Source organism: Henckelia pumila, chromosome 1 (genome assembly GCF_033568475.1).
Source record: "Henckelia pumila isolate YLH828 chromosome 1, ASM3356847v2, whole genome shotgun sequence".
In the NCBI taxonomy this organism is placed as follows: Eukaryota; Viridiplantae; Streptophyta; class Magnoliopsida; order Lamiales; family Gesneriaceae; genus Henckelia; species Henckelia pumila.
In genome coordinates this window covers 36,075,093-36,084,642 of record NC_133120.1, presented here as the reverse complement: position 1 = coordinate 36,084,642, position 9,550 = coordinate 36,075,093, and the positions used below count along the sequence as shown (strand labels likewise).

At 39.6% G+C, this 9,550-nt stretch overlaps 1 protein-coding gene and 1 long non-coding RNA gene across 4 annotated transcripts; both read right to left on the bottom strand.

The window, feature by feature from the left end:
• Positions 1-1,881: 1,881 nt before the first annotated feature.
• On the bottom strand, positions 1,882-4,391 carry LOC140890132 (uncharacterized). Its single transcript, XR_012152175.1, has 3 exons — positions 4,106-4,391; positions 2,182-2,346; positions 1,882-2,048 (listed from the first exon to the last, which is right to left on the bottom strand). It is a non-coding gene; the product is annotated as an uncharacterized lncRNA (long non-coding RNA).
• Positions 4,392-4,571: 180 nt separating this feature from the next.
• LOC140876012 (calcium-binding protein CBP-like) lies at positions 4,572-6,651 on the bottom strand. Of its 3 annotated transcripts, XM_073279850.1 has the most exons (5): positions 6,212-6,651; positions 5,823-6,101; positions 5,076-5,122; positions 4,850-4,985; positions 4,572-4,708 (listed from the first exon to the last, which is right to left on the bottom strand). In XM_073279850.1, exons 1-2 carry the CDS (start codon positions 6,456-6,458, stop codon positions 5,947-5,949), a joined length of 402 nt encoding a protein of 133 aa, XP_073135951.1. In that variant the 5' UTR covers positions 6,459-6,651; the 3' UTR covers positions 4,572-4,708; positions 4,850-4,985; positions 5,076-5,122; positions 5,823-5,946. The 3 variants fall into 3 exon arrangements, with proteins under 3 accessions (XP_073135951.1, XP_073135953.1, XP_073135950.1); XM_073279849.1 differs by lacking the exons at positions 4,572-4,708; positions 4,850-4,985 and adding an exon at positions 5,517-5,587; XM_073279852.1 differs by lacking the exons at positions 5,823-6,101; positions 6,212-6,651 and having other exon boundaries at positions 4,585-4,711; positions 4,813-4,985; positions 5,076-5,447.
• Positions 6,652-9,550: the final 2,899 nt, after the last annotated feature.

Below are 9,550 nucleotides of genomic sequence, written 5' to 3'. Positions count from 1 at the left end.
AGAGAGTATTTTGAATAGGACATTAGAAAATACACTGTTAATTATTTATACAGCTCGGGAGAGTGTATAGTTTTAACAGAGCTTTTAAAGAGAACATTGTTTTGTGATAGATCACTACGATAAATTCTTAATAGGGATATTGGAATTGAATTGTAGTTGATAAACATTATTTGTTGCTCGGGAGAGGGAAATAATAAACTTAAGTGTTCTTGGCTATTAATTGACTGAAATTCATGAAGATTAATTAATTAGGATTGATTGTTGTTGAAACCAGGTGAAATCTAAACCTCTAGACCATTATTTTCTGATTGATTTTTATCTGAAAGTTGTGTGTGTGCTTATCAAAACTTCATTGCTATTTTATTTTTCTGCAAAATTATGAAATATTGATTTTTTAGATAAAGTTTAGACTATTTTAATTACAAGCACTGATTATTTTCATTTTACTTTCTCTGGGATCGATATCTGATTTATTCACTATATTAAAACTTGACACTCGTACGCTTGCGAGAATTTTCACAACAAGTTTTTGGCGCCGTTGCCGTGGAGTAAATTTTGATTATTTTTTAGTCTTGTTACCAATTAGTCTAGATTTTAATTTAAAGGTTTTTTTTTTAAGTTACAAATTAATTTCTTCTTATTTTTAATTGCAGTCTATGCGACGATCTCAAAGTGCGAATTCTCTACTTTTTGATCCGGAGATCGAACGAATTGCACTTGCTTTAAGAAGAATTAGAAGAGAAGAAATTGAGAGCATGTCTGAAGAGAACGTCAATCAAGCTCCCCTGGTGCCTATCAGAGATCACTTCCGGCCGACGATCCAGACTCAGTATTCTAGAATCGCTCGAGGAACCATCAATGCAAACAATTTTGAGCTAAAGCCGGCCTTGATCAACATGGTTCAATAGAACCAATTTAATGGGAGCGCCACTGCTGATCCTCACCTACATCTATGCATTTTCTTGGAGATAACCGATACGGTAAAAATTTATGGTGTGTCTGAGGATATTATTCGTTTACACTTGTTTCCGTTTTCTCTCAGGGATCAAGCCAGAAGTTTGTTGCAGTCACTGCCGCTTGGAAGCGTCTCTACTTGGGAGGGGATGGCAGAAAAATTTCTTGCTAAATATTTTCCACCTGCCAAGTCCACCCAGTTGAAGATAGAGATCAAAACCTTCCGGCAGATGGACACTGAACAACTATACAAGGCGTGGGAAAGGTACAAAGAATTACTTAGACATTGTCCTAACCACAATTTTGCAGATTGGGAACAGACCGAGTGGTTTTACAATGGACTGAATGCGCCTACGAGGATGAATGTGGATTCTGCGGCTGGTGGTACTATATTTGCAAAGGACCATTTACAGGCCTATGATATGCTGGAACAGATGACGATCAACAGTTTTCAATGGCCATATGAGCGTATGGGAGTAAAGAAGCCAGCTGGAGTCACTACAACAAATATGCTGAAAGACTACGGTGAAAAAGGTAGTTAATTGGGGGTTTAACATCGTAGCTAATAGCCATGTAGTTAAAAGTGCGGTCATAGACTACGGTTTTTAACCGTAGTCTTTTCTATTACACTTTTAACTACATAGCCTTTAACAACGGTTTTAAAGACCCCTTTCACAACGGTTTTTCACTCTTGTCTTTTTTTATGTATAAAACAAAAAAAAATTACAATTTCCAGTATTATAAATTCCTTAGAATTTGAAATTTGAAAATAGAATTTAATATACAATTTTTCAGTATTGTAAATTACTCAAAATTGAAAATTTGAATCCTATACACACTAAAAAATAGAGTAAAAATAGTCCTAAATTCCTAATCTTTTTGGCTCTGCTAAAACCAGCTCGAAACCTAGCTCCCTTGCTATTGGAGAGACTTCCCCATGATTGGTCAAGACACGTGTTTCTTTCCTCGTTATGATCATGATATGTGGCCTTGATCCTGTCAAGTTATCTCTCTTGCTTGTTATGTTACGAATTGACATAGCCCTTTGTTCTCTTCAAGGAATATATTTCTCTATTCCTGTGTCCAATGATCGACTACAAGGCGAACGTCCGTCAATCTTGTACAATATAATATAATATACTTGACACATCATAGCCAATCTTGTCTTGCTGATTTTGCCTATAGAAATACTTTTCAAAACAAAAGTTTCATGGACAAAAACAATACCTTAGAACCATCAAACACCAAAGTATCAGAGGTGGCACTCTTAGTTAGCTGCATAACTTTGTTGATTGGTATGGTCATCTCTCCATATTTTTCCTCGGCTGTGAATCTTAAGAACCTCAAATTCTCGAACATAAATGGTTGCAAACAAGGACTTGCAGACATAACCTGAGCACAAATAGAAATGCAATTATGTGTCTTTTGTGCAATATAGAAATGGTTGAGCTAAACTTTCGAGTTTATAAACTACTTTAACAACTTAAAAATTCTTACATATTATTTTAAAATTAAACACCTAAAACTCTTGGACGAGTCACCTGAGGTTATAACATGATTTTAAAATTGTAGTATTTGGTAGATTAAGACTTTTTTTTACTTGCATATTGGTGTTATTAAGTAATAAAGCTACAAGATCTTAAAAACAAATCCCGTAATCTGTTTTATGCATATAAGTTATAGGCTTTAAAGAAACAAAGACTACACAATCAAGCTGATCACAGAGCACAAAAAGAAACCACAACTCTGTAATTGTAGTGACCCTTACCCGGATCACCTACTAAACAGAACTTAGGCATGCAATTAACTTAATGAAACATATATCAGAATAAAACTGCGGAAACCATAAACATTATACAATCCCAAGTAAAGGAATCTGTAATTTATCCAATAATATACAACCAAATCGAATAGCTGTATAAACCCAAACAACAGTAATAAAACCTAAGCGAAGCTCCAGCCGGCCAACCGCTGACTAGCCCCTCCTGGATCCACCCTCCTCGTCTAAACGCAAACCTGCCCCATGGAATAGGGTGTCCAGAAAATACAGAGTACGAGACGTGAGCATAAAACGCTCAGTGCGAGAGTATGAGTATACATGCATGCAAAGTGAACTCCCTATAGACTCGAGGTCAAGGATCAGATAACAGAGACAGACCGGGCCCTGGTATGTAGCACGCTGTGCCGTCTCTTCAGGAGGTGGCTCCCATACCGAGATAACCGTGGATACGCCGGACCCAAATCGATGGAAGTCCATCCACTAACAGGATAGGGTACAACCCTACTAACAGACATCTCGAAAGAGATACAGCAAGATGCAGATGAATGCAGCATAATATCATGGCATATAAATCATGTAGTCACATAATACATGCATACTCAGTCAGGATATCTCGAACAGTACTTTCGTACCTCAAAACAGTGCAAGCTCTACCAACTCTAGGTCCACGCTTATAGTCTGCTCCACACTGCCAAATGATACTACTATCATTAAAGTGCTCTAAAAGCCTTAACTAAGCTATTGCATACTCCTAAATATTTATAGGAAGCAAAAGCTATACCTTCGTCCGTCGTTAGCCCTTTGATGTCGATGCCTCCCGAACTTGGGCACAACTCCGCTACGACTATCAAACGCCTCGCCGACCTCCGGACCAAGCCTGAAAAGACTAGAACAGCTCCAAAAGGACTAGAAAGGAAAGGAGAACTCGAAATTGGCAAATGAAAGTGAAGCCTCGGCCTTCTATTTATAGACAACGATCGGAACTTTCGATCCTTGATCGGAACGTCCGAACCTCGATCGGAACGTCCGATCCTGCCATCGGAGCTTCCGAAGATCCTGATATGCCACATGTCAAAATATCACTTGTTGACTCCGGATAGGGGTGATCGGAGCTTTTGATCCAACCACACGTCATGCCTGACGTAATAACATCGGTGCCTCCGATCGCTCATCGGAGCTTCTGATCCTGTTCGGAGCTTCCGATCGTGCCTTCGGAGCTTCCGATCCGTCCGATACCCAATTCAATTAATTAGCATTAATTCTTTAATTACTCAATTAGGGTACGGGCTATTACAGTAATCCATTATTTTAACTATATATAGCTTTCACCTCTCTTAGACCTTATAAGCACGTCAATATAAATGTATATACCTCGATTGTCCTCAATGATAGGGAGAGGGATTTAACATTCCTAAGCTGTCGAATCGATGAAAATTTCCGAGACACTTTTCATACATTCTATCTGTTCTCTGCACGCGGTGGGACAACAGAGATCAATCCATGCTTTGTTCACGCAGGGCCAACCACCCTGGAATTTCACGTTGGCTATATGACCCTGAAACTTAAAGAAATCAAGTGCAGGAGCATTCACACAAATACTCTGCTCAAGAAAACATATCCAAGGACGCCCAGAATATCATACCTCTACGTATATCATTTGAATGTTTTCAGAATCTTGCATAAAATGTGTGCCAGTACAATTACTATTACTATATGAAAACTTGAAACCTGCATAAATATTGGGTACCATCCTGAGTCAAAACCGGATAATCCGAAGTGGTTAATGGAATGAACCAATCCCAATCCATATTGATCTTGAGAAGCACCGCGGCGGCATGAAGCACAACAGCCTATGCAATGAGGAAAGGCAAAACAGTTAACATGAAGGCTTCGTATGTAAAAGTGGCTGAACCAAAAAACGAGGTATCCTTATCCTTGAATTTTTCAGTCAGTCCCTTAACAGTGAGACAGCACCTGGCCAAGGAAAAATGGAAAATCGAAGGCATGAAACTTAGTAAGCATTATTGTTGTATTCTGGGTATATGGTATGTAAAAAATGAATATGTAGTGTGTAAGTGATGAAATTTTCATATTCAATGGCCTTGTTTTTCCCACCACTTTTGTCAAATTTTGAAACCAATAACTCCAGAACTGTGGGCGACACCGAGAATTTGAGGCTAAGAAGTGCTTCTCTCAATTCATTTGAGTCGATCCTGCCACTCCTGTCCCTATCAAATCTCTCAAAAATAGCCTGAAGAATATGAGGAACCAATCAGTTAAGCACATTTTTAAATTTAAGGAAAGTATCAAATTGCAGATATACAAGGGAGTTGAGACTAACCCTCCAGCTCTGAAGACTGTAAAAGACTTGTGTAAATTCCTTTGGACCTGTTTCAAGATCGGATAATAAACCAATGACCAACATGTTTTAGATTTATCAATGAATTGATATTAAAGCACCCAGGTCCGTAAATATGTAGATTTGATGCCTCAAAGACTTGGGACAGTTTTACTCCTATTTAATTTAACTGATAAAAATTTGGATTATTTACAAAACGGAATGGGAATGGAAATTGAAAACAGTAAAGGAGAGAATCAAGGATAAGGTGACCACTACAAATCTATAATCCAAATTAATGGGTAAAAGTATTCAGAGAACTCCAGGTACATAACCACTAAAGATATGGAAAACTTTTGATTCACTTGCAAGAATATAAACCATAAGCTCAATGAATCCCACAAAATAAAACACAATTGGCAGCATAGATTCAGCGCTTATCACCTCAGAACACATTGAAAAAATATGGTTTAACAGTCGGTAGGATAGGGAAGAAAATTTCTCCTTCGACCAAGCTGCAAGCATACCACCCGTTTAGATGCAGAAACTATTATCAAAAAGTTCTGAAAGGCCAAAATCCAAAAGCCATAAAGATGCCATATGGCACGATCTGTTATCATTTTAGCATTACAAGATTTCAAAAAAAAAGAACGTCCAACCTCAGAAACATCCTCGTATTTGTTAACCAATCACGAGTCTTTTTATGTATGGAATTTGAATGTTAAACCCCTCGTGATCGAATGAACTTACCTGAAGGAGACGAGGGACTAGATGAGACCAATGAGGCTGGAATAAGTGTTGGGCTTGCGGATAAGTTTACGCCAAACCATGATCAAGATTAGGCGAGTCATGACACTTGTCGGGGGGAGAGATTTCACGCCTCCGGCGGTTCTCGGGTCGAGCTCGGTGGCGGAGCTTCCCCCGAGTTTCGAAAGCCCTGGGGGACGTCTTTCTCTCTGTCGTCGTTGTCTCTGCCTCCGCCGTTGAAGCTGAAGTCTTCCCCACCGAAGTGCCCGGTTGGAGGAACGCCTGAAGTGTAAAAAAATCCCACAAATGCAATTAATCAAACATCTTGGTAACAGAAGATTAACAAAACAGCTCAGTTCACGACAATGGATTTGACTGTAAAAATAAACCACCTTTAGTCTCCCCATTCTGAGGGTTATCGGAGACCAACAACTTGATTTCCTTGGCTCCGTGTTCAGATCTCCCGGACTTCTCGGAAGCACCGAAATCCTGCCCTCCGAACACGTGCAAGCCACCTGCTCCGCGGCCTTCGGACACAGGCGAAGCGCTTGAGCTCCATACGAACATGTGAAGCTCTTTCGCGTCGTGGCCGGGTATATTCCCCTGTTGCTGCAGCTGGGACTGATGGGTTTTCCCCATTTTCTGCACGGCGGAGGAAATCTCAGGGTTATATGCAGAAACTTAGAATCGATTTAGGAAAAGCGATGGAAAATGACTGAGATTAATTCTTAGAATCGATTACAACTAAGGGGGAGAAACTTAGAATTGAAAGGGCTGTAATCGATCGATTACAACAAAGGGAGAAAGAAGACGATGAATGTGTCGATTAGGGCATGCGAGCTGTGAAAGATTTCAATCGCCGTACAAAATGGTTCTCCTTAACAAAATAAAAAGGCCCATAGACTACGGTTCCAAAAAACCTTAGTCTATTTATTTAAAAAAAACGCTCATATACTACGGTTCCAAAAAACCGTAGTCTATTTATTAAAAAAAATGCTCATAGACTACGGTTCCAAATAACCATAGTATATTTATTAAAAAAAAAACGCTCATAGACTACGGTTTTTAAAAACCGTAGTTGTAGAACACAAAAAACAACGGTTTTTATAAAATTGTAGACGTATATTTTAAAAAAATGCCCATTAACTACGATTTCTGTAAAAATCGTAGTTAATTGTAAAAATACTTTATTAAAAACCGTAGTCTTTTTTGTGTAGTCTATTACCAAATTTCTTGTAGTGAGTGTATGCACTGGACCCTCTCACATCCATCACTGCTCAAATATCTACACTGACTACATAGGTAGCTTCTTTGAATAAGATTCATGTTGAAGATTCAACTGGAATTGAAGGATCATATACCCCAGAAGAAGTTAATTATATCAATCCTAATGGCTACCGAGGTTATGGAGCATACAGAGGTAACCCTGTCCCTAATACTTATCATCTTTGCTTGCGAAATCATGAAAATTTTTCTTATGCTAACAACAAAAATGTGTTGAATCCTCCGAGGTTCAATACAAACAAGGATGAGGGTAAGCCTTCTTTGAAAGATGTGGTTAGTACTTTTGTGCAGGAATCAGGTAAGAGGATGGCGAGAACTGAGTCTCACCTTGATAGCTTGGAGACTCACATGGCCAACATGGGTGCTGTACTTCAATCCATGGAGACTAGCATTGGGCAGTTGGCAATCGCACTGAAGGATAATAACAGAGGCCAGTTTCCAAGAAACACTGAGGTAAATCCCAAGGAGCAGTGCAATGCTATAGAGTTGAGGAGTGGAAAAGAAGTTGGTGTCCAAGAACCTGCTATTGAAGAGGAGAAATTTGAGAAGAAAGTTGAAGAGAAGGAGCTTAAAACTGAGCCGAAGCCGATGTACAAGCTTCCACTTCCCTACCAACAGAGGTTCAAGAAGAAAGCATTGGATGAGAAGTTATCCAAATTTTTGAAGATTTTCAAGAAAATTCACATCAACATCCCCTTTGCTAATGCTTTGGAGCAAATGCCAAATTATGCAAAATTCATCAAGTAGATGATGTCCAAGAAAAGGAGACTACTAGAGAACGAGGTGGTGAATTTGAATGAAGAGTGCAGTGCGGTGCTTCAAAAGAAGATGCCACAAAAGCTTAAGGATCCAGGGAGTTTTACTATTCCTTGTTCTATTGGTGGTTCTCATTTTAATAATGCACTTTGTGATTTAGGGGCCAGTATTAACTTAATGCCATTATCTATTTACAGGGCCTTGGAGTTGGGAGACATGAAATCGACTAAGATTTCATTGCAATTGGCGGATCGGAGCATTACATATCCACTAGGAAATGTTGAAGATGTTCTAGTCAAGGTAAATAAATTTATCTTCCCAGCGGATTTCGTGATCTTGGATATTGAAGCGAATCATGGTTCTCCGCTGATTTTTGGACGCCCGTTTTTGGCTACTGCTGATGCCAAAATAGATGTCAAGAAGGGTGAATTATCAATATGTGTGGAGTAAGAACGAGTGGTCTTCAACTTATTCACGAAAGCACCCACTCCACCCATTGAAGGATTGTGCTTAATTGAACCGGTTGTGAAGTTGGAGAGCTGTCCAAGAGCCGATATTGAGGTGGAATCCAAGTGTAAAGCGCCAAATTTATCGACAAAGAAAACCGCGAAGAAGAAGAAAGCAAAATTTAAAAGGCGGTTCGTGGAATTTATTTGGCGAGTAAAAGAGTAAGGGAAGATCTAACACCGGTCAAAGTCAGGCTGATGACTTTAAACAAAACGCTACTTGGGTGGCAACCCAAGCATTTTCTTTTATTTGCTTTTATTTTCAGTTTAATTTATATTTTTTTATTTAGAAGTTTTTAAGTATTTTTTATTTTCAATTTTTGAGCAAAATTTTTCTTAATTTTCAAAATTTTTCAGACTCCAGAAAACTCAAATTCGAGCAAGAGGCGCGCCCGCCCCATTACATTGAGCGCCCGCGCCATGCCCTGAAGAAATTTGCGAGCAATAGGTGCGCCAGCGCCACTCTAATCGAGCACCCGCGCCTCCCATTTGTTTCACTGATTTACAAACAGTGCAACAACAAGCGCTATCGCGCATCACATCCGCGCAACGAACAGCGCTATCGCGCAAGCCCAAGAGCTGCTACCTAAGCGCTATCGCGCTACCAGTTTCTTTCCATTAGCGCGGCCTCATGCGCTATCGCACTCTCCAAGCGCGCAACACCAAGAGCAAAGGCGCTCCCAAATCGCGCTACTCTCAGCGCATTCGCACAGCACCCAGGCACCGAGGATTCCTAATCTGCGCATCTCTAAGCGCTATCGCGCTCCTAGCTGTTTCCTCTCCATGTGCAATCACGCTAATGAACACAGCATACTCGAGCTACCAGCTGTTTCCTCTCCATGCAAAAAAAATACCACCAGAGCATCAACTATGCACAGATGCGCAAATCTACAACCCTATTCCGTGTGCCATTAAGCATACCATCTGCACTCATCCATGTGTGATTGCATCAGCAACCAACAATCTCATACACCATGTACGAACTATCTTGTTCAGCAGAAATTCCATGCATTAATGGTCCCTAGCAGCTCAATTCTTTGCATTTACCTATTTGTGAGTGTTTTTTTTATTTATATTCCTATAATTTGACCCTATGCTACCTTGAAAAGTCCTCATGATCTATGAATGTTTGAATTGAACTTGGATAATGGTGTTTTGAACTTGAGTTGCGGAGATTGTGAGTTT

Excerpts from the sequence above, each read along its gene's own strand:
- LOC140876012 (XM_073279850.1), bottom strand. The coding sequence starts at position 6,458 with ATGGGGAAAACCCATCAGTCCCAGCTGCAGCAACAGGGGAATATACCC. Across the intron at positions 6,102-6,211 it reads TCAGAATGGGGAGACTAAAG|GCGTTCCTCCAACCGGGCAC; the intron begins GTGGTTTATTTT and ends TTTACACTTCAG.